General features: G+C 36.2%; 1 protein-coding gene across 1 annotated transcript in view; it reads right to left on the bottom strand.

Annotated features, from left to right (window-relative positions):
• The window catches only part of EPRS1 (glutamyl-prolyl-tRNA synthetase 1), a gene marked incomplete at both ends in the record, with an annotated part of 38,121 nt that overhangs the window by 12,588 nt on the left and 1,439 nt on the right, over positions 1 to 24,094 (bottom strand). The window contains 20 exons of the mRNA XM_079532812.1: positions 432 to 697; positions 1,051 to 1,281; positions 2,066 to 2,314; positions 3,027 to 3,257; positions 4,076 to 4,631; positions 5,270 to 5,382; positions 5,798 to 6,005; positions 6,729 to 6,865; positions 8,238 to 8,348; positions 10,643 to 10,702; positions 11,042 to 11,126; positions 12,215 to 12,448; positions 13,212 to 13,383; positions 14,133 to 14,325; positions 14,826 to 14,952; positions 16,341 to 16,435; positions 17,075 to 17,214; positions 18,308 to 18,464; positions 20,979 to 21,078; positions 23,664 to 23,748. Of these exons, the coding sequence (XP_079388938.1) occupies positions 432 to 697; positions 1,051 to 1,281; positions 2,066 to 2,314; positions 3,027 to 3,257; positions 4,076 to 4,631; positions 5,270 to 5,382; positions 5,798 to 6,005; positions 6,729 to 6,865; positions 8,238 to 8,348; positions 10,643 to 10,702; positions 11,042 to 11,126; positions 12,215 to 12,448; positions 13,212 to 13,383; positions 14,133 to 14,325; positions 14,826 to 14,952; positions 16,341 to 16,435; positions 17,075 to 17,214; positions 18,308 to 18,464; positions 20,979 to 21,078; positions 23,664 to 23,748 (3,550 nt within the window). The remainder of the gene's footprint in view (positions 1 to 431; positions 698 to 1,050; positions 1,282 to 2,065; positions 2,315 to 3,026; positions 3,258 to 4,075; positions 4,632 to 5,269; positions 5,383 to 5,797; positions 6,006 to 6,728; positions 6,866 to 8,237; positions 8,349 to 10,642; positions 10,703 to 11,041; positions 11,127 to 12,214; positions 12,449 to 13,211; positions 13,384 to 14,132; positions 14,326 to 14,825; positions 14,953 to 16,340; positions 16,436 to 17,074; positions 17,215 to 18,307; positions 18,465 to 20,978; positions 21,079 to 23,663; positions 23,749 to 24,094) is intronic.

The following is a 24,094-nucleotide window of genomic DNA, read 5'->3' as shown; positions in this document are numbered from 1 at the left end:
TCTCAAGGTAAACACAGTAAATACTTTGTAAACCTCATATAACTGGAAAAAAAAAAAAAAAGCACAAGGCTTTGATTTCTCCAACTCCAACCCATGGTTTTGTAGTGAGGAAGACGCAGCAGAACATTTGCAGAAGCAAATAAAACACAGCAAGTTCCCAATGACAGCTGAACCATAGTAAAAGACTGTGCACATTACTTTGTGCTTTCTACAGGCTAGGGGCTAGGCAGAGTTCTGCTCAGAGGGATTCTGAGGTAAAACAGACACTAAGTAAACTTTAGTAATTTGCTTTTGCTTGATGCTGAATATAAACTATTATTTTGTAATCTTTAATGCTTTCAAGTGAAATTAGAAACTTGCAAAACTCTGAAGTCTGAATGGAGGTAAACAGTGCAGGCTTTTATCAAATAGATTAAGGATCTAATCTTTACCTGGTTTGTTTCTTAGGGCCTTGACCCTCTCCTGGCCCATTTGAAGAGAGCTCATTACCACTCTGTCCTTGCAAAGGCTCTTTTTTTGGTCCATCATTTTGTTTCTGTTGCTTACACTGCTTTTCTGACTTGTTCTCTTTCTCTTTCTTCTTTTTGTCTTTGTCATCAGCACTACTAGCAGAAACAGGTTTATAATCAACTCCTGCAACAGACTTGTACTGGGCCTTCAGCTGAAGAAGCTCTTTAACAGCTGCATCTATCTTTTCCTTGAAGAACAAAAAATGAAAGTTACACAGAAATCACAGGAATAATATGGCTCCATCAAAGAAATAAAATGGATCTATGATATGGCATTATAGACTTCCACACAGCATTGGGGAAAAAACCTCAGCAAAAGTCAATACTTAAAGATTTTAATACACCAAGGATCATATCTGACAGGAACAATTTTAAAAGCACATTTCAGATACAGGCTGCATTTGAATTCTGATAATCGCAATTGCTGTGAAATTTTAGATTTAAACTTGAAGTTTTCAGATTTAAATACATGCACTGCATTTTGTATTACAGCATTTTGGGGTTTTTTTTGCTTTGTTTTGTTTTGTTTTTGTTTTTTTACCTTTTCTGCTTTTTCTGCTTTCAATTTCCTAACTTCATCTCCTTGAAGAGCTACTTTGTTAAACAGTGCTTTAGCTTCAGTTGTGTCAGGACCACTTGCTACTGTATTTGATGCTTGGGGCAAAGAATTCTGAGCTACTGGCGGATGGCCGGGTTTGTAGTCCTGTCCAGTCTTTTCCTTATAGTCACCTTTTAGAGAAAGGAGGAGTTTTACTGCTTCATCTATTTCACCCTGTGTGAAGGACAAATAGCAAGATGAGAATTAAACACAGAATTGACAAGGAGCATTAATTTTTAGGCTAAGAAAATAAAATCTCCATCTAGCAATAAAATAAATGCTTTGCAGTTAAGGAAGGACTCAACAGCCCTCCTCTAAACACTCAAACACTTGTGTTGCTATCTCAACCAGAATGTTTCTCCTACCCCATCCAGCCAGCTACAAGCTGCTAATAAGTGCAGCAGAATCTACACTGAAGAACATAAACTTGTTTTGGAAAAAGGCTTTAAAAAAAATAATATAAAAAAAATAAAAAATCATAGAAAAGCAATTTTACAAGGCAGAAATATAAAGGGGGCAGGAGGAGTGAAGGGGAACAGAAACAATTCTCATAAACACAGTTTGTCTCCTTTTCCACTGCTATAACTGAATTTGTCAAGTTCTGAAAAGCCTTGCTATTGTTGCAGTACACTAACTACTTTTATCTTCACTTGTTACAAATACATCAGGAAAAGTAAAACGTATTAAAAAATTCTGCAGAATAGACATCTACCATGCTTGTGTCAATTCATCCAGATGTCAGAGTTTAGTTTGACTTTTTATATTAGTAGAATTTAGAATGCATATCTCAGAATCAGGAAAGCATCCAGCAACAGAATGAACTTGTGGGGCGTTACCAGAGCATGCGAGTTTGATGGCTAAGCCCTGAATAGCACCTGAGGTGCTTTGTACCTGGTGAAAGACTTCCCCCTAGTGGAAAAATCTGTTAAGAGTTGCAATTGATTATTCACTGCGGTACCTTGGAAGCTTTCTCTGCCTTGAGTCTTCGCACCACTTCCCCTTGTTCAGCTACATTATCATAAAGTGCTTTGGCATCCACTAAGCTAGAAGGTCCCAAGTTATTGCAGCATACAGAAGATGAAAGGGCAGCAGAAGACACACAAGGAGGAGCTGAAGGTGGATTTCCAGGCTTGTACTCTTGACCTGTTTTTTGTTTATATTCCGCTTTCAGATTTAAAAGAACTTTCACAGCTTCATCTACTTGTTCCTGAAACAAAAAAAAAAAGAAGAGAAAAAAGCAGTTGCAGGTTTGCAAAAAAAAAAAAAAAAGCAGTTGCAAAGACAGAAGCAACACAGATGCAACACATAGCTAAGGTAACATAACCCTTACTAACACACGAACAGTTGCTGTAATAAAAATTCTAGAGCTAACATGCCAGCAGCTGTGTCATTACTGAGTTCTGTTGTCAAACTTCCTAGCCAGAGCACCTATAAGCTACATGATACAGGATCTAATCAGGCAGTATACATAAAGACTGATTTTTGAGCCACGCATTTAAGCAGCTCAGTTCCATACAGTTTTAGCAGTCCATGCATAGGAGAATGGGAGTAAATACTCATACTCTGAATGAAAAATTGTTTCTTCGTGACTACCAAGCCACCATCAGATTTATTACTGTTCTCTAGACTTCAAGTTACTGCCTATATTCTACTTTGCTTGCTTTTATCATTAAAAAAAAAAAAAAACAAAAAACAAACAAACAAAAAAAACCTGTTTACTTCTTTTTCAGGTTCTCCATGCTCACTATCACAGAAGCTGTGAAGTCATCCATACCAGCTTAGGAGAAACCAGAAAAGCACTTTATGGAAACTGAAATTCTTGGCTATATTTTATTCCCCAAATTTCACAAAACTTGTCATTAGGCTTTAGTCTCAGCTGAAAATACTGTTCCATTCAGAAACATTAACTGCTATTACACCTTTGAAGCCTTCTCTGCTTTTAGTTTGCGGACCACTTCGCCTTGTTCAGCTACTTTGCTGTATAGAGATTTGCTGTCTATTGGACATGAGGGTGGAGGAGTAGAAACAGGAGAAGACTGAACAGGGACAGAGACTAGAGGTGGGCTTCCAGGTTTGTACTCCTGGCCTGTCTGTTGTTTATATTCTGCCTTTAGGGATAAAAGGACTTCCACAGCAGCACTTATCTGATCCTGTAAAAGAAAGGAAGAGACAGAAAAAGGGAGAAACAAAGATGCAGAAATATGAGATTCTGAAGTGCAAGTCACATGTTTTATGAAAAGATCTGATGTTTATGCACATCATTCAATTTTCTTAATTATTCAGTAGAGCTTTTCAGAGTGGTTTAGTATGTTTCTACTATCCTGTTTTCTATTATCCTGTGCAAAATTGTAACAATAAACTAGTTTAGATCTTCCCATTTCGTTTCATGTTGCCATCAAAATGCTACAACAAACAGTATTTGATTAGTAGGCACAAAATGCATTATTTCACAGGTTTTCTTGCTCTGCACTAGAAAGAATAAAAAGAATAAAGTTATTAATAACTGTGTCTTCTATACTCAATCCATGACAGGACGGTGTCTAGTATACGTCTGTTGTATTTGGATCTTTTTTTCCCTCTTTCTTGTTAAAAGGTTCTAAATAAATCAATCCTGTGAAGTCAGTAATTCAGTCTTATTTTACTGAATAAGTAAATACTGTGGGACATTTTTACCCCAAGGATGAGATTCAGACACCTCGTCAACTCACATGTGAGGAGAGTGCTTCTGTCAACATTTCAGCACTAAAAAAGTGTAGACACTTACTTGCATCTTTACAAATATTAACAAAGACTTTATCATATACATCTAGCTAAATCGTAAGTATTGAAAAAACCCAAGTCTTGCCAGAACACAGCCCAGTCAAAATTACCATCAGCATGAAAACACTAAATCAAAAGAACCCATTTGCCTACACAGACAATGAGCTATGCAAACCCAAACAAGCAAAAAAGCAGTATAGCCAGCCACCTTAGGTGCTTTCTCAGCTTTCAGTTTTCGGACTACTTCTCCTTGCTCTGCTACTTTATCATACAGAGCTTTGCAGTCCAGGGTACCAGAGTTCTCATGCTTTGAAGCTGCTGGAGGATTTCCAGGCTTATACTCCTGGCCCGTCCTCTCCTTGTATTCTGCTTTCAAGGCCAGCAACTGCTTCACAGCTTTATCAATATCTTCCTTTGCTGCCTTCTTAGCTTTCAAATCACGAACAATATCACCCTGTGCAGTCACCCTGTTGTACATAACCAGGTGGTCTTCTGAGGCAGTACAGGTTGCAGTAGAGGTATCACCAGCAACTGGAACAGATTTTCCTTTTACAGCTGAACCAGCCTTAAAAAGAAAAAAATATATATTTGGCAGGCTGATCCTGTACATTAATACATTCTGCACTTTTCTAAAACAAAAGCTTACCTCTTTCTTTGCAGTTTCAGCTTTGGTCTTCTCTTTTGATCCAGATGTTGGCATTTCCTTAGTGTGTCCATCAGGTATGTAAATCAAAATGCATGGGGCCTCTTTACAGCTATATGGACTGTAAAAGGATTTATGAAAAATTCGATCCAACAATAAAAAGAATACAAAATAATACATATAAAACATTTATTGAAGCAAAAGTTCTGCTCTTCTACAAGCTGATCTCTCACAACTCCATGTTTACCTTCATATACAACTGCTATTATCCAAATTTACATAACTGGGGATCAGCACTGATTCCTGTTAGGAACAGTAAGCTTTCTTTGTAACGTTACACGGCAGTGTAATTTTACATGTTTGGCAACTTGCTAAAGAACTGCCACAATACACATTACTGCACACACTACCTAGGCAACTGTCTGTTCTATTCTGTAGCACTGTTCCTTGATTGATGTACTTTGAATCACAACAAGTAAACCTGATCATTACTAATTCTAAGCTAGTTGGGGTGCACCAGAAGTGCCACATGCCTGCCTTAGACAGACTTGCCTTAGACAGATGGGAGAGGTACACAAAAAACAAAAGCCATGTCAGTTCACAGAAATAATATGTAGTAGTGCTAAAGGGTAAAATATTTGCAGCATTGGTACAACATTAGTAACGTTAGCCTCATCAAGAGATGTGTGAACATTTTAAAACTCAACAAGTTAAATGAAATTCTGTGAAGTTCGCTTGGGTCATTCTTAGGTAGCTTACCTCACTGGCTCATAGGGTTGATCACAAATAAAGAATCCTCTCCTCTGGAGTTGGATGATGTCTCCTTTTTTTAAGTCCTTAAGGCAAGGATCACCTAACATCAGTTCTTCTTGCTGTAAAAGTTAAAAGCAATCAGTGCAAACCTAACAAAGGACAAGGAATGTATAGCAAGAAACATGGCAGAGCTGTTGTAACAGTGCTTCCAAGTGCTGAAATGTCAGTTAATTCCAGAAGCAGAGCAGAAGTGCTCAAAAGAAAATGCCATATTATAAGAGTGTAACACCACAAAAACCTCAAACTATTGGTCCCTGAAGGGTAAGAATCAGGTAATGCATTAACATACAGGAAAAAAAATATCACAGATTCAACTCCTGTTATTATGAGAAACTGAATGGAAAACACAAGAATGAGATACACATGATTTTCTTCTTTAACAAATGAAATTTAATGGTCAAAAAACATAACAAAATGTAGTAATGGCAAAAAATAAAGCTTTGTAGAATATAAAGAGGAAAAAAGCCATCTTACCTTGCTATTTCGGTTGATATATTGCTTGAAATCTTCATCTTTACCTAGAACTGGCTTAGTGATCAGATGTTCATAATTAACACAAACAGTTGGGATGAGTGGTGCACGTGGAGTTTCTGCTAACCAAGTGATCTTAGTGGTTTTTTTGAAGTCTTTATTTTCTAAGTTCAACTTGGTATCAATGGAAACAATTTTTCCACTTGAATTTCTACAGGAAAAGATAAACAATTAGAGCAAAGTCAAAAGGGTTTGTTCTCACTTGATACCAAGACCATCAACAGATCCACTGAAACAACTGTTAAGAGTTCATAAATGAAATATAGAAGACACGAGAAACAAAGAAGTGAAATCACTTCTGTTGGAAGTTCTCCTTTACTTTTGATTTCTTAAAGTATCAATAGACACTACAAGACATGCAAAAAATCTCTACCTATTTGTTTTACATTCTGCCTCAGCTGAATTCATTCTGCCAGTGTCTCAGGCATTTTCCAGATATTATGATGACATTAACAGCCTCCTTTTCTCACTCCAACAGTTCTGCAACTAAAACTGCGATTTTGTTGTGTTTTTTTTTTTAACCTTGCAAAAGCAGGTAACTGTTGCAGAACAAAGCTTTAAAATTCCAAGCGTTTTTTGTTTGTTTTGTCTGAAAAAGTACTTTCACAGTGGAAATACTACCACCTATGTGGAGAATATGGGGCAAAAGGAACATGCAGCAGTAGGACTGATTGCTGATTTCAGACCTGGACCACCTGTACAATACACTTTATGTCAAATATCCAGTTTTGTGACATATTTCAAAGAGGATATCTCTATATATGTGGATAACTACAAATATTTTACTATTAGAAGCTACCTACTACAAAAAAAAAAAAAAAGTCAACAAAAAGTTGAAATGCAAAAGTTAATTTCATCTCCCAGTATTGCTTACCTGTTTAATTTTGTGATGATAATATTGCCCCAATTTATGAATGTAACCACCTCTCCCTCTGTCAGGGTCTCTGCATCTGCACCCTCTATCAGCACTCTGGAGCCATACCAAACAGGTTTCAACCCGACATCAGCATTCTGTGAAAAATGATTTTTATTTCAAAGGAGAGGCTGTCAAAAGCTGACTAAATTTAAAGCAGTGCTAAAACCATGCTTTCTTTATGACAGCTATAAAACAGATGAAGGTGTAAGACTCAGAATAACAGTAACAGAAAGCTATGGTATTCCTCTGTAACTGTCTCACAGGTTTCTGGTTCACAATTGCTACACGTATTCCTCCGACAGCATACTCCAAAAACACAACCTGTATCAAACACCAAGTTCAACACAACCAACAGCATACTAATACTTTCTTAAAGTTCACGTATCTTCAAATTCTTATGTGTACAAACTAACTTTTTGATCAATTTTTCTGCTAGCCATGCAAACTCCCTTCGAAACAAATTTCGTAACTCTCAGCTTTTTTAGTTTTACACAGTCAAAACTGAAGCAAATGTGCAGCTTTTCCCAGCTGCATAGAATTTTTAAGACAGTAAAAAAAAAATGTATTTTAATACGCAGGCTTGCATCAGATCAAATTTCTTTTTGACTCCAAGGGTCACAATTCTCACTTGCAGCTGCTCAAAACATGTTTCCTTATAGAAACACCACAGGGAAAAGGGTAAACCAGATCTCGACCTCTCAGATACAAGAAATTGTTACAGCAATATTCAGAGCAACAAAATGAAGAAACTAAGTAAAACCACAAAAACATTTAGAAGATGCTTTCAGAGAAGCTGAAGTGTAACTTGAGATGTCACAGTCAAAGTAAAACCTCTTCCTTACATGTAGCAGGGAAAAAAAAAAAACAGGCCCCTTCTTAATGGATATTATTCTATTTACTGATTACTAAGAGTTTTAAATTACTTGAACTCTTGACAGTAACTACTTGCTACCTGAATTTAGAAGTCATATTAAAAAAAAATCTAAGTAATAGAATTAACAGGTTAATATTTCACTTTTCTACCTAAATCTAATCCTTCCTGCATCCCTCACTCTTATGGATAAGCTGTGATTACTATATTCTAACCATAAAGCTTTAAATACATTTTATATTTATATTTCTCTGTGAAAGTTTGTGTCAAACAATAATAAAAGCTGTCAGAGTATCCAGATTATCACTCCAGATCTGTGATACATCACCTCTTCTGAGGTGCCTCCCACCATGACTTCATCTATACACATTGTAAATATTTACAAAAGCACTTTCCTAAATCATTCTCTTAAATGAAGAAAGGTGATTAGTAGTTACTGACTTCTTGACAATTTTGCAAAAAAGCACACCTTGATTTTATCTCATGCTCTCCAAGCAAGTTAAAACCAGGACTCTCCTTGCTGACTGCTCTAAGCCAAGGTACTTCCAACCTTACTGATCTGAAATACAAGAATATAAAAGAAGTAAATTGAGAACCTTTGGATGTTTAGCCACTTCCTTCATCTCCTCTTGAGCTTCAGGAACATTTACTGGAACCACTGCATCTTTCAGTAAAGCAGTGTACCGAGGTGCTACTGGATCTATAACCTACAGAAACCAAACAAGGGGAGGGTCATGAATACATGACATCAACAGAGAAGTAAAATACTGCATAAAACAACAACTTAAAAAAAAGGATATTAACTGGTACTCTTTATGTTACTGCATTTTTTTTTAATGTTACTGTGTTAATCTCTTAATGCAAAGCTATAGAAGTGAGAAAATAATACTTCAATTTTTCCTCTTTACTGAAATACTTGAAGTAAAAACTATGCATTGAGTATTTCTGATGTTAGAAGTAGGAAAAATTATGAGCTAATGTCTCACAGGGAAGATAGTAAAAAAAAAAAAAAAATCCAATTTTTCTACTCATGAATAGCACTAAATCTGGACCACTTTCTTTCTAGGTAGCTGAATTTAAAGCAATAATTTATTGATGCAGTTCTTTCTTTTTTCAGCAGCATGAGAACTGGTCCCATACTCTTTTTCCAGATCAATACTCCAGCAGAATCAGGGACAGACATGGCTATAGAGGAAGCACCAATTTAGTCTGCAATTTAAACACATCAGCATTAGATACTATAATAAGGCAACACCATAATATTGACTTCATCAGGATTTCTAAAGCTTGAGTCTGGCAAGAAAAACCTACAAACTGCCTTCCTATATTTTCATCATCCATTTTAAATCTCAGCTAAGATCGTTTTTCACAATTCTTTTCATATGTAAAAGATTGGTTTGACTGTTCAGCCACTTGATGTAATTCAACTAGAAGTTGCCTAGGACCAAAAGAGATCTCCCAGTTTAACTGGAAGCTAACATAAAGACAAACACCTGCTGTTGTCAATACAAAGTGGCTTCTTCTCCCCTAGTTTATTCCTGCTAACGTGAAAAACTGCATAAAAAATACAGAAAAGATAATTTAACATCTATCTACTGACACAAGCAAGCAAAGTAATGATCACATTCTTAAAGAAGTCATATATTTGTAAGTTGACAATTACTAAAGCTGGAATCTTAGGTTTTAGATTTTAAACGAGGATTTGTGTATGCATTTCAAAATACATGTGACTTAATAACATAGTTTTGATAACTAAAAGACTGAATTTTATTAGTAGACTTTTTATTTATTGTGATTAAGATCCACAATCCTTCCTCAGACTACAAATGTTAAAAATCTTGCAAATACACTACTGATTAGCATATGAAATGAGTGGCTCATCTCTCACACTAAGACTAAGCTTAGAACTACCTGCACACAAACAATTGCTTTTGTTCATAATTCAGATTGCAATCTATCTGAACAGACAGATGTAAATGTGATGCTGTCCAAGGAGTCAGATATGTAAGAAACTCAGTTCAAAAGTCAATTCAAAGAAAAATGAGCCCTGACAGTCCTTCGTGGGTTCTTCCCCCAAATCCAACTCTTAATTATATCTATGCAGCAACACAAAGAACCAATTCATAAACCTTTGAGCACATAGCAAACCAAACACAAAATACGTGAATAAATACAAGACACATGCCAGACAAGCAAAAGCTACTTAAATGAACAGATCTGGGTACTATCTAAGCAAAATCAAGCAGGAATCCCAATGCAAAATAACAGGTGTTTCCACAATCACACAAAATATGCAGTCAGCATTCTAATAATTCGCCTTATTATAGTGTCCAAGCATCCGCTGCCAAAAAGCAACTAACCATGTCAAGATGCAGTATTCCTTATCTGACATTCAGTCAGAAACATCAGCAGTGCTGGCTTTATCTACACAGGCAGTATACCCAGCATCTTAAGACAAAGCCACCAAGAGGAAAAGCGGCCAACAATTTGAGTAAGATTTATGTTTACATTAACAGATAAGCCAAACCAGAAACAGGCAGCATTTTAAAGCCAGGAATAATGCATTTTCAGTGGGTTTGTAGAGCTCCTGTTATATAAGCAAATATGACTGTGCTATAAAGCTGCAAAAATGATAGCTTGTGCTATGTACGCTTACAGCACTGTAAGCTATGGCTAAGGTAAAAAAGCTTTAAGTAATACCTTCTTACAGATAGCTCGCAGCTTGAAAGCAGAAAAATGAAATGCAGTTTTCATATCAGATTTACATATATCATTATCTTTCCTCATATTACTAAGTAAGGCAAGTAAGTATTGGCATAGGACAATCAATAGGATTAGTGCTAACTCAGGTTAGAAACAGCAGGGGACATTCCATTTTCCTGAAAGTCTGCCAAAATGATGCAACATATTGCAATTGCTACTTGTTGTAATAAGCACTCCAATTCTCTACATATTCCTGACAGGGTATCAGGAGTAGCATCAAATTCAAGTAAAAGCATACCTTTTTGTTGAAGGACCAAATTTTATCCCACTCCATATTCACAACAGATCGAGAGGAGCCCTGGAAAATTTAAAAAAGAAAAACACAACAAAAAAACACAAGTGCATGTAGTCTAGCTGTCCGACTCACCTAAAATAAACTTCTTTAATGGCTACAAACCCTCTATTTGCATTTATCAAAACAATTTATAAAAGAACTTCTGAGCTTGCAAAGCAATTTATTTTTTTTTAAAGAAACCTGCTACTGAGTTTTGCAAGGACCTGCTCAGGCACGTTGAAGCAAGAAAGCAGTAAATCTTCAGAAGGAACTTCACAATCACAAGAAATTTAAATGAAACCTTATGAAAACTTGTCCTTACTATATAAGACTCAAAGAATCAGAAAAGAAGGAAATACCCACCTGAGCAGCAATGAACTGTTTTAGCCCTTCAACTGTCATGCCTCTTCTCAGGACACCACGCACAGTGGGAAACCTTGGGTCATCCCTAGTAGAAAAAGAAGTTTTATCAGTATCACACACTAAGTTTTACCTGTAAGATTTCTCAAAAAGTTTAATAATACTGTCACATGTAAAAGGCAGCTTCACTGTATTTTATTTTTGTGAATGAAGAGCTAGATGAGAAGATCTAACTGAGAAGGCTGAGGGAGGTAAGCCATCTCCTGGGGAAGTGGCCCTCTTCTTATGTCTATTCTACCTTCAGTCTCTCAAAAACTGATATGAGGAGAGGACTTCAGATGGTGGGATCCCACAACAAGATCACTGTGGGAAGAACCAAGAAGAAACCTCTCCAGACTCTGAATTAATTGCAGAGGTGCAGAATCACTGGTCATTCTTTTCAGGAAAACATCTAAGCTACCAGGCCACCAAGAATCATTTATCTTCCGCAGACATCCACTTAATCTCTTAATTTTTCACTTCTGACAGGTGATTCTCACTGGTGACAGGATGAGGGGAAATGGCCTGAAGTTGCACCAAGGTGATATCAGGAAACACTTCTTTACAGAAAGGGTTGTTAAGCACTGCAATAGGCTCCCCAAGTAGGTGGTTGAGTCACCATCCCTGTATGTGTTTAAAAACTGTTTGGATGTGGTGCTCAGGGACATGACTTACAGGAGGATTGTTAGGCTAGTTTGGTTAGGTTGTGGTTGCACTCGATCATCTTTAAGGTCTTTTCCAACCCAAGTGATTCTATGATTCTAATACAAAAAATAACCTAAGTACATAAAGAAGTGGGAGACAAGAGGAGGTATGTTTTCTGGCATTGCTCAGGAATGTATCTAATAACTCAGAGAGGGAAATGTATAAGTAGCACTTGAAGCAAGAGCCAAAGCCCAAAAATAAGATCCTGTAATAAACATGAAATACCTGAACATGTATGAATACAGTTACCACAGCACAGTAAGCAGACACATTGTACATTCAGAAGCCACTGTAATTAATCTGTGTTCTCAAATGCCATTTAAATATTCATTCATGCTGCTTTGCTGCTTAAGCACACTGACTAAAATAGAAAGAGATGCATCAGTGCAAATATCTACAATAACAATGCTGAGCTACAAACAAGTAACATACCATCCATCCACAAGCCCTTCATTGACAAACCACGTAAGCTTTCTTTTGGACAGCACAGTGTTGTTGAGGTTTAACCTGCTGTATTCCCATATGTATGGCTTCCTTATGCCCAATGCCTCAATGATCCAATAGAATTGTTCATCCCTGTCGTGGTACTCTGTAGTTCTAAGTGCATGTGTGACACCTTCAATACTGTCAACAATGGGGCAGGCAAAGTCATATGTAGGATAAACCCTTGAAAATAAGGAGCCCTGGTTAACAAGGCAGAAGAGCAAAACACTTTCCTCACATTTAAACCTCCAAATTAAGTATCATTTATATTTACATACTATAAACTTTTATAGTCTGTGATCTGAAAACCTTCAGATCAAGCCTTCTTTAAAAACAGCATACAGACAATACAGAATGTGCAAAGCTATCACATTTAAAACAAAATCCCTACACACAGGAATTGCTTTAGTGTTACACACACATTAAAATCAATATTTCCAAAACCAACATTGTGTGGCTGCTAGCAAAGGCCCCACATAAGCAGTGAATCATAGCCTCCAGCAACTGGGTAGGCTGATTTCAAGGCACAATGCAGTAATTCTTCATTCTGTACAAAGACAGAGGCTGTTATGAAAACTGTAGTGATGTAGAATTGTCACAATCCTGTTTAAGTTCCAGGAACTAAAGGAAACAACTTTTTTGTCCATGATAAAGCCATTAAGTCTTAATTCAACTTTTGACTCCAAGCTCTTCACTGACAGATGAGGTATTTATAGACCAGTGCAATATTCACTGCTGACTATGACAACTAACAAACAGGTTTTAAAAGTATCTGTAAAACTCCTCACTGTAAGGAGACTCATTACATTTTCTAACTGAAAAATGCAAACAGATTCCAAGCATTAAGATAAGTTTACCAAGGAATGGTAAATACTCTGAAAAAAAGCAAAAAAATAAAATTAAAAAAAAAAAAAAATCACAGGCCACACAAAGAAATTGAACATACTTGTAGGTAGTTCCTGTACGTGGGTGAGGCTGGTTTTTACAGCGATAAAGAGTCGGATCCCTCATACACCCATTGTTACTATTCATATCAATTTTTGCTCGTAGACAACAAGTTTGTCCATACTCTGTTCCCTTTTTCATTTCTTCCCACATTTGTAGATTCTTATTAACACCTAAAAATAATAAAAATAATTTTCTAAGGTGTTTTGAATTTGATACAGAACTAGTCTACCACTGCAGCAACAAAAAGCAATGTCACCCCCTCTTTAGATACATTTTATATTTTGAATTTTTAAGAAATTGGTGATGAATGATGATGAAATACATACAGAAGTTTCCTGCACCTGTCTAAATGTACAGTTATTCCAGCCACACAGAACAAAGCACTAAACATTTCTGAGTAATAGCAGATGAAAAGCCTGGGAAAGAGAAGGCTTAGAGGTGACCTGTAGCCTTACAATCTTCTAACAACTAAAGGGGGCTTACAGGAAAGATGGGGAAGGACAATTTAACAAGGAGTGTTAGGACAAGGGCTAGTGATTAAAAAAAAAAAAAAAAAAAGTGTAGATTTTTATTAGATACAAGGAAGAAATTCTTTATTCACAGCGTAGTGAGACTTTAGAACAGGTTGACCAGAGAAGCTGTGGATGCCCTATTGCTGGAGGCATTGAGGCTAGGCAGGATGGGGCCATGGGCAGCCTGATCTAGTGGGAGGTGTTTCTGCCCATAGCAGGAGGATTGGAATGGGTGATCTTCAAGGTCCATTTCAAACCAAACTTCTTTAATGTTCTATGATTTCCAAGTTCCTATAAGGACCTTACAGTTACACAATCAGTTGTCTCATTCACCTTTTAATAAAAATCAAGCTGTGATGCCAAATTAAAATGCCACAAAACCAAAAAGGAAGCATGAAAAATCTTACAGTTGTTTCTGTGTTTAGATTCCGTTCTTTGCTCACGCTCTGCTTTCATTTGCTCTGCAGGAGTATCATCCACATATGCCTTCCCTTCTTGAATGAGCTGCTCAGCGTATTTCATTATTGTTTCAAAGTGATCTGAGGTATATGTAAACTGATCTGGTTTGATGTGCAGCATTGCGACATCTTCAAGAATAACCTGCAAAGTGTGGAATTGTCTACTGTAATATTCTAGAAAGTTAATTTTCTTAAACCTCTATCCTCACCATGCCAGATTAGGTGCTGTAGCACTCCACAGTCCAGGAAGGATGATCAATAAAAATAATATGACAAGCATGAAAGAAAAAAAGAGGTAAGCACTTACTGATTCAAAGCCTATGATTATATGAGATCAGGGAGAACAAGAAAAGGAGACGAAAATTGAAACAAATTACTTCCTACAGTCAAATAGTACTTACAAAATGAAAACGAGTATGACAGGAGTTGCATATCTACATACATGTTGGAGAAAGGAAAGAAGCAACTGACAAAAGGCTTTTATTAAAGATGATGGAAATTTCTTCCAAGCGTAAAACTTAAGTGCAATACTGATGCCTTAAATATCTAGTGCAAAAAAAAGTGTACTACAACAGATCTCCATGTAATTTAACTTTGAATTAATTTAATACAGTGAATGATTTCTCTGTTCTCTCATCATACCTTTTCAAAGTCTTCTTTCTCTTTTTCGGGATTTGTGTCATCAAACCTCATAATAAGTTTTCCTTTGAAGTTAACTTGGTAGTGCTGATTTAGCAGAGCAGCTTTGGCATGACCGATATGCAGATATCTAAAAAGAAAATAAATAAATACATCAGCACCACTTCAGTTAGACTTTAGTATTTCTGAAAGAAAGATAAGAAATAAGCAATAGCTAAGTCAAACAAATGAAGAAAACATGTCAAGATTTGGTACATTTATAAAAGTAGATTATGTTTTTTTCTACCATAAAATTACCAGGTAATTGTTAAAATGTGGCTTATTAACTGTCACTATGCATATAAAAATAGGACTTGATTTCCAGTTTTACAGACTAACTTAAACTGACCATGTTGATAACATTAAGTAATTTCTACCAGATAGATAATCTGAACCTACCACATTCAGAAGACTGGAATTTTCTAAAACAGTGCAATGGATGCTTTCCATTTTAATGTGAACTAAAAAGTTATTGCTGATTTAAACCTAATTTAATACATAAACATTAATTCCAAAAACCTAAAAAAATACATGCTTCTAAAGAAATAATCTATGCTACATATATACAATACAACGACAGTTCGTACAGGACTTATAAAGTAAGAAACATAAGCACAGAAATAATATGATGCTGAATGGACAGTTTACTGAAGAAAGGCAGTAATGGAAATTTCACAGCTTATCAAGCACTTCTAAAAGAAATAGAAAAAAAACTGGGTGACAGTTTTATTTATGAAATTGGTTATGCATTTTTTAATCCTCTTTTCTATGTTGATTTTCTATTTTCTATTGATTTTCTATTGATTGATAAAAGTAAAGCTTTACTTACTAAGTGGGTCATGTACATATGTTTGAATAAAACACTTCTATACTCCTACTGATTTCTGACTGCTTCTGCATTAACTATATTGGCAATTAAGATGCTGTAATATATGTGGATCAACAGATCAAAGAAGCTGGCAGTGAGATTCATAACATCTCCCATTTTCTGTCTTTAAGAGTTTGTATCTCAGATTACATATAATCTGATCCCCTGAGACAAAGGTCTCAATTACACATCTATTGTAAAGTTTCCTGAAGGGAGATTATCCCATACACCTTTCCCTTCCCAAATTTAAGCTTCCTGATGAAGCACTGAGCACACTGCACCCAACTCACGAAGACTGTATTCACTCGTCACAGCTTCTGTTAGTACACATCTCCATTATCCATGCAAATCCCTTCCACTTCTCCTCCCACTGCTGAGCACATTAAAAAACCACTTCTGTAATTCAAGTTTAGCTAATAACACAGTGAGTCACAGAGAAGTAAACATACAACTCTAATGCAGTCACAGACAAAGCTTTAATTACTCTTTTGACTCCAAAGACTTATCTGATAAGCTGATGCATGAAGCTGATTCTCACCAAAGCACACTTCTAGTTTTCTTGAAAACAAAAATGAAAAATAGAAACTTTTCAAAGCATCTATGCTTCTTACCCACTTGCTTCAGGAGGAAACCGTACAATGACCTTTCCCATCTCTGCACCAGGAAGTTCAACAAACTTCCCAACATCTGCTTTCTTTTCAGTTGCCTTAAAAATTAATGGAGATTATAATTACAGATCATGTTAGCTGAATAAACAAGAATAAAACTTCAGATACACTCTTGTGCTCCAGTATCTTCTTTCAAAACAGACAGCAAGAATCCATCGTATTGCACCCCAAATTCATCTCTTCACAACTTTCACATTACTGTCAGTACATCAAAACTAGACTAATTTTGCAGCTCCAAGTTAATCTTTTTTTTCAGTTGTGAACTACGACTGAGAAGTTCTAACAAGATATTTAATTTTCTAGATAGAAGAAAACCAAGTTTATCTTGGTATTTTTAACCTCACTGTGATTAACTACTTCAAGCAACTGCAATCTCTGCAGGTCTCTCAGGATCCTGAAATCCTTGTTAGAAAAACAAAATGATACAGCTAAAGAGCAGTGCCATTTTTCCATGATTCCAGCTAAGCACTGGACTACACTACTCACCCTTCTGAATGTGACATTGGTAGCTGTTTTGTTCCTCCTTTTTAAGAGGAACTTACAAAAAAAAAAAAAAAAACTACTTGCAACCGATCCCTTTTTATTTGCTAAATTTAAGGAGATCCTTACAGGGTATTCATAAAAATAAAGCTACTCATACAAATAAAGCTACTCTCCCCAGACAAAGTAGAGCTTACCATTTTGACCTTTGGAATACCAGAAGCCCACTTGGCTCCTACAGACTGAAAAGCTTGTTGTACATCAAGAAAGCCATACCATCGTTTTGCATGGATGGGAGCTTTATTTTGCTGTAATTGCTCTTGCCAGACGTTATTATCTGTTAGGAAACAAAATTTTCAAGCTGCTGAATTATTAAAATAGAAAGACTACCAATTGCAATTTTTAAGATCAGTACAAGATTATGGTTTTTAATAACCTACTTAAGCCTCTGTTCTGAAAGGATATTTAGTCATGAGGATGCAAGTCATTTTAAAACAAATTAAATAAACTCCCTCCAAAGAACATAATCCATTCTTTTTTGTTTCAAGAAACAGAAGGGGTGGGGGGCTGAGCAACATTAAGTTTTGTTTTTCTCATCTAAAACTCAAAATTAGTAAAAATGTGGGTTTTTTCTTCCAAAAACAGACATACAGGATATCCTTCTAATAGGTCTACCTTTGATGTTTTTCAAGCTTTCTCCAAAGTGAAGCATATACCAGTACTAGCATTTACTTTCCAGGGATCAGTTCCCAAAATCTAATATTGAAGGAGTAACTTCACTAAAGGGATTCCAGGGGAAAAGGCAGAAAACAGACATAATGCACTGATTTCAGATTTCTCAGAGGTGTAACTTTGAAAAATTATTCAAAGATGTCAGACTTTAATCTTGAACATGTACATTACTTTCAAGGGGCACTCAGTCACAATGAATGACAGTCATCTATTAATTTTAGACATACACCTGGGATACAAACTCATATAAACAGTTCAGCAAAGCTTGTTTTAGCTTCTGAAGACTATTTCTTAGAGTAACACTTTTCAGTAACTCAAGCTAAACGCCAGTCTATTAAGGTAACAGCTGAAAGGTCCGCATATACAATTTTATTCTGTAATACAAAATTCAAATATTCAAGTCAAAATTTTGGGCTACAACACACTTTACTATTTAGGAAGCAGGTAATAATGACATTCTTATAGGTAACACAATATAAGTTAGAAATATTACCATCCATAAGCACATCATGTAAGTTTTCACATAGAACAATTCTAAGGCTTCCTAAGCCACACTATTCCCATCAGTGATGCACAGGACAAAGTACAGAGTCTGGCATACAGCTAAGAATTGCTACTAGCAACCACAGAAAGAGAAATTTGAGAACTCCTAGTATATATGATAGCAAACCAATGAAAGGGAGAACATGTACCAATACCTTTTAGTACAGCCCAGACACAGACATCTGCAAGACTCAGAGAGTTTCCAACCAAGTAGGTTCTCAGAGATAGGCAGTGGTTGAGCTCTTGGACTGCTGAAAGAAACTGGCTGGCAGAAGATAACTTTGTAGCACTAAACTCTAGCCAGTGGTCAACCTAGTTTTAAGGAACGTAAGATATTAAAAGTTAGTAAAGCAATGAGAAAGAAGTGAAAAATCTGAATATACACTTAACAGCTGAACAGAAAATATTAGCTAGAATATCAATATTAAATATATTGGACATTAAATCACAAGGGATGCTTAAATAACCTTTAAAATCAAGTACACCTAAACATTCATCCAGAACAACAATACATGATTAAATTCAGCTTCTTCCTTCAGAATGTTTTCAAACTGTTGAAACTATACTGACTTCATTGAAATTATTCCCACTGGAAAAAATAGCAGCTCTTGGGCATTTATTTCATCACACACAGCATACAATAATGGGTGTCCTCCAACTATTTAGATATAACATTTGTGCACTATTTGATCTTTCTGGTATCACTACTGGATAAGTATGTCATTTTCTCCTCAGTTCCTATCTTCTCTGCCTCACATTCTTTTAGCTCTGTAGAAACCAAATCCCTACCTCACCTTATTTCCCTTCCCTTTCTTTTGCAGAAGTCTTTTCCTACAGAAATACATCTTGCTGTATGCATTTAAAAAAATGAAAAAACAATAAAAATCAGGCACTTGGTTGATGCATAGCTCTGCCTATGAATCAGATCCTTCAATTCTGTAAGAGATCAAATATATCTTAAACTCCTCTGTCTGTTTCACATTCAAGCTTTTGGTAAACTGCAAGGAATCCTTGCAATACCTAAGCCAATGGGGCAGGCATAAACATAATTACATTACATAAACATAATTGCTACAGAACTCAGTTCAGTTGTTCAAAGTTACGTTCTGAGGTATTTGTCCCACAAATATTGCTGCCACTGTGTGGCCCAAAGTACAGCACTACTGTTGAAAAAAGAACAAAAGAAAAGAAGCATTTTACTAGAACTAGCAATCTTGAAAGCATATTTACAGAGGCCTTAGGGCTTAACTTCAAAACACATTTTTTCCTCAGAAAATTTAGGTACCTACACAGATTATAACTTATTTTTAGTGCCTTACAAGGAATACACTATGACAACGCTTCCCTTTAGACCTGCTGTTTGGGATGAAGCATATACTATAACTCCAAGCAGTTATAGAAAGGAGAGTTGAACAGATCCTTCAGTTTCCTCCCTACATTTCAGAGAATACTAATTTTAGTTCATTTGCCAGTTTCAGTCATCAATTTAAAATTTACCAGGACTCAGGAAGAACTGCATCTCATTTTGTACCATACCTACAATTTATAACAACTTTTTGTAATTTGTATAAGGAATGATGACAAACAAGCTCCCTTTTAGGCATAAAGAATTTTGGTGCCTTCATGGCACTGCTAGGGAAGTGCTATGGAATGCATGACTTTATACAACAGAACATCTCATCAGTGTGGCAAGATATCCGAGCCAGAAGGCATTTAACATGGATCTCAAGCACTGAATGAAATCAGGTTAAGGGTTCCGTCCATCACATACAGCAAAAAAAAAATTTAGTACAAAATCACAAGTTCTGCACGCAATGGCATATTTTGCCATTAGCTTCAACATGATTTTCTGTTAGTTGCTGAAGGTACTGTAATACAGTGTTCCTTTATACTATAATGAATTACATTACACAGGAGTAAGTGATGGCAACCAAGCAATAGAAAGTGAAGAGAGAAAACCATCCCCTGAACGGAGGCATTCAAGGCAAGGCTGGATGTGGTTCTGGGCAGCCTGGTCCAGTGGCTGGCGACCCTGACCATGGCAGTGTGACTGAAACTGGATGATTTTGGAGCACCTCTCCTATGAAGAAACATTGAGGGAACTGGGCTTGTTTAGCTTGGAGAAGAGAAGGTTCTGGAGAATCCTCTCTGTGTCCCCCCAATACTTGAATAAACAGGAGAGGATATGTCTTTTTATGAGGGCGGATAGTGATAGGACAAGGGGGAATGGTTTTAAACAAAGACAGGGGAGGCTTAAGTTAGATATTAGGAGGAAGTTCTTCCACACAGAGGGCAGTGACTCATTGGAATAGGTTGCCTAAGGAGACTGTGGATGCCCCATCCCTAAAAGTATCCAAGGCCAGGCTGGATGTGGCTCTGGGCAGCCTGGTCTGGTGGCTGGCAACCCTGAACATAGCAAGGGGGTTGAAAGTAGATGATCATTGTGGTCCTTTTCAGCCCAGGCCATTCTATGATTCTATGAACCACAGTCCTCATCCTCTATCCTGAACTATTCTGGATTAGTGAACTGCCAGCTTAGGAGTAGTTGCTGTGGGGGGTAGGAAATGGCGACTCTTTCCGACATCAGATTTATGACTCTTCTTCACAAGAAGCTGCAAGCTTAACAAAAACAAAACAAAACAAAAAATACAAACAACTCAGCATTCTACATAACTGGAACCTCAGACTAATAATAAAACGCACAAGCAATACACAATAAAATGCAGGAATATAAAAAAGGTCCTCCAAAAGAAAGAAAAAAGTGGACACTTTGGTCACAGACAAAAGAGGGAAGGAAATAGAAAAAAAGACACAGTTCTTTCTCACCTCAGTGTGTTCCAAAAGATTCAAACCATACAACCCAGCAGAAGCAGCAACTCTAGCCAAATAACGAACTATAGAATTCACATTGGTAAATGAAACATGCCTGAAAAAATATGCAAAATAAAAGTATATTAAATTACTACATCCAGTTCAATTTCACCTGTACATGCAGTTGAAAATGAGCAATAATCATCCCTACAGGTTCACACAGGTGTAGTTCACAAAAAAGCTCCATATGCTTCTAACCAAGCACTGACATCAACAAGGAGTTCCTGTAAGTGTTCTGTTCCTCTCATTTTAATTGACTGAATGCTACACTTTAATTTGTCTGAACGAGGTTTTTTCCAGTCTCTGCTACTATTTTTCTTATAAACAAGTTATCTACCTCCTGCTACACATATTTCATCCTTTACAAACTTACGAGGAATTTTTGATAGCACAGAAAAAGTCTTGCAAAGACCAGTGAAAGTCCTGAGAAAGAAATAAAAGGCTCCTTGGTACAGTAATAATTATAATGAGTCCCATTTCTGATACAAATGGATCTGACAGTCACACTTGGTTAACTGCACCAAAATTAAGGAACATAGCTGATTTGTGAGGTTTTCTTTTCTTCTAGCTTTTCAAACTCCAGGCATCCATTTTTAACCCTTAAATTGTTATTAAAAACAAGACCTATGGGGGAAAGGAGTTACTATATGCAAAGTATGCTCTGTTCTCATTTCATCATGCTGCCAGACTTTAAAGAAACTTTTCCAGAGAAACAAGACATCTTTAATATATGTGCATCTACAGAAAGTTTGTGAAATATGTTTTTGTTTTCACTAGTTCGTACTAAAACAAATGCCCTTGATCACTTAAGCAAGCCTTTACAACTATTGATTTCAACCCTCCCCAAAAATTAGAAAATAAAAATAAAAAAATAAAAAAATAAAAAAATAAAACCAAGGTCTGGAATATCCCAAGTGAATTTCAAGTCATGCCAGAATAAGATGGCTTCAGCAGAACTGATGCCATGAAATCCATTTACCAGAAGCATTACTTGAGATCTGAATTCAGCTGATGGTTCTCCAGTTACAGATATACTTTTAACAGACTTTGAAGTAGAGAATCAATTTTTTTTAATGATTGTACAACTAAGCAAGAGAAAATTAATGCAATATTGAGGTTTGGAATAACTTCTTAAACATAATCCAATAAGAGAAAAGAGATTATACTAATGCACAAAAAAAAAGCCACCTGATAGAAATGTGAATCTAGATCTTATTCACCTGGGACCAAGGAGCAGAAGAGCTTTTGAGCTTTTGCTTCCCATTTTAACCTTTTCCATAACAGCTAAAATGAACGTGTTTGCAATGCAGATGGTAACATAAACCTAATAAATTTAATAAAATTTAGAAAACATTGTTCTTTCATAGCTGAGTATACAATATTATTCCAACATCATCTTGAAGTGATAGCTTTTATACCACAGAGCAAAAGACAACACGTAGGAATAGAAATTATAATGAGGAAAGAACTCTTATTTGAGTCTAAACCTAATATCTTTTAGCAGAAAATGGAAACAGAAACCAGTAGCACAGTCATTACGTTTGAAGACTTGTCAAGCAGCCTGTGCTTTGATTTTCTGCCAAAATATGTATACAGTGACAAGCTCGCTCTCTAGGGTTATAGGAGTGGGGAAAAGATCAGCTGCTGTTAACTTGTAAGGACCTACACAACATAAAAATACTATGTTTGCTTTTACAATCATTCTAAAGCCATGCAGAAATACCAGCTTATGTTTCACTGGTAACTTCAAGAGAATCTTCCATGGGAATAACACAAAATGTGAACAAGTATGGTTTTTGGAAGATTATGGAAAAAATCTGTGGTTCCCAATCAAGTTTTTCAGTCCCTACTCAAAAGGTAGGTACTGTAGTTAACTGTAGTTAAATGTAACTGTAGTTCAATGATTCTGAATTTTAAACAGTATTATTATGTTTGATAATATGTTCAGGAGCCAAAATGCGTTCCTTACTATTGATTCTAGATAATCAGAGGTACCACTGCAATGTCAGTGGTATTTAAATGCTGGGATATCTTCCCACATTATATTCAGACATCTTACATGATATGGAATCTGAGATTACAATCCAGTTTTCCCAAACCAAAAGAATTAATCCTGCATTTCTGATATGCACATGATCCTACAAAGATCATAAAAATCTCCCTCCCACCCCAAACTTGAAAATATTTATTGCAATAATAGTTTTAGTTTTCAAAGGTCATACATTAGCTTTCTTCAAAAATTTCTAAGAGTATTTCCACATTATGCAGACAGATACAGTTACAGTATAGTGGATAGTGTGGTACAGTTATTTAGCACTTTTTTGAGATGACATCATTCACTTATATTCACAATTGAGCACATAACAATGCCACATAAGCCTGAAAATTAATTCTATCACATATGTATGAATGCAAGGAATCATGTATACCACTCTTATATAGTATAAAATGGCCTTACTTTTGATAACTCATGGTACATCAAAGAAGGCAAATACCTAAACAATACAGCGAGACAACAGTAATGCAGTCATTAACAGAAGTATTCTTCTCCTACCAGGAAAGGTTACTGTCAATGTTACAACCATGTGATTTTTAAAACTGCTGACCGAAAGCAAGATGAAGAGATGCAAAGTCACTTACTCAGATACACGAAGGATGGTTTCCTTGCCTTCTTCCACTGAAATTTTGACATCATTCTTCACAAGCTCTACTGTCAGCAGAGCTCCTTTAAAAAACAAGAGACAAACATATTCATCTCTCTTGCAGTAAAAATACCTTTCACAACAGCAACAAAACAGCTACACTTCTCATCTAATTTGACAAAGCAATTGAAGTGCTCCTTCAAGTAAGATTGCTCAGGAAAGAAATCAATGTTCAATCTCATATGCAGGAGAATTATTCTTGGCAACACTCGTGTTTTAAAATTGATAATGCCCAGCATACAGTAATCTGCAGTGCGCTCAGTAACTGTCAGCAGCAATTCATGGTGCTTCCTGAAGGTACTGTAGAAATGAGTTCTGCACCTGAGTACATGAAGAGATCATAATCAAACGGTTTCACCTGAACAGTAT

Source organism: Tetrao urogallus (assembly GCF_951394365.1).
Source record: "Tetrao urogallus genome assembly, chromosome: 2".
Classification (NCBI taxonomy): domain Eukaryota; kingdom Metazoa; phylum Chordata; class Aves; order Galliformes; family Phasianidae; genus Tetrao; species Tetrao urogallus.
The sequence above is the reverse complement of the archived record's forward strand: the minus strand, read 5'-3'. Positions and strand labels throughout refer to the sequence as shown.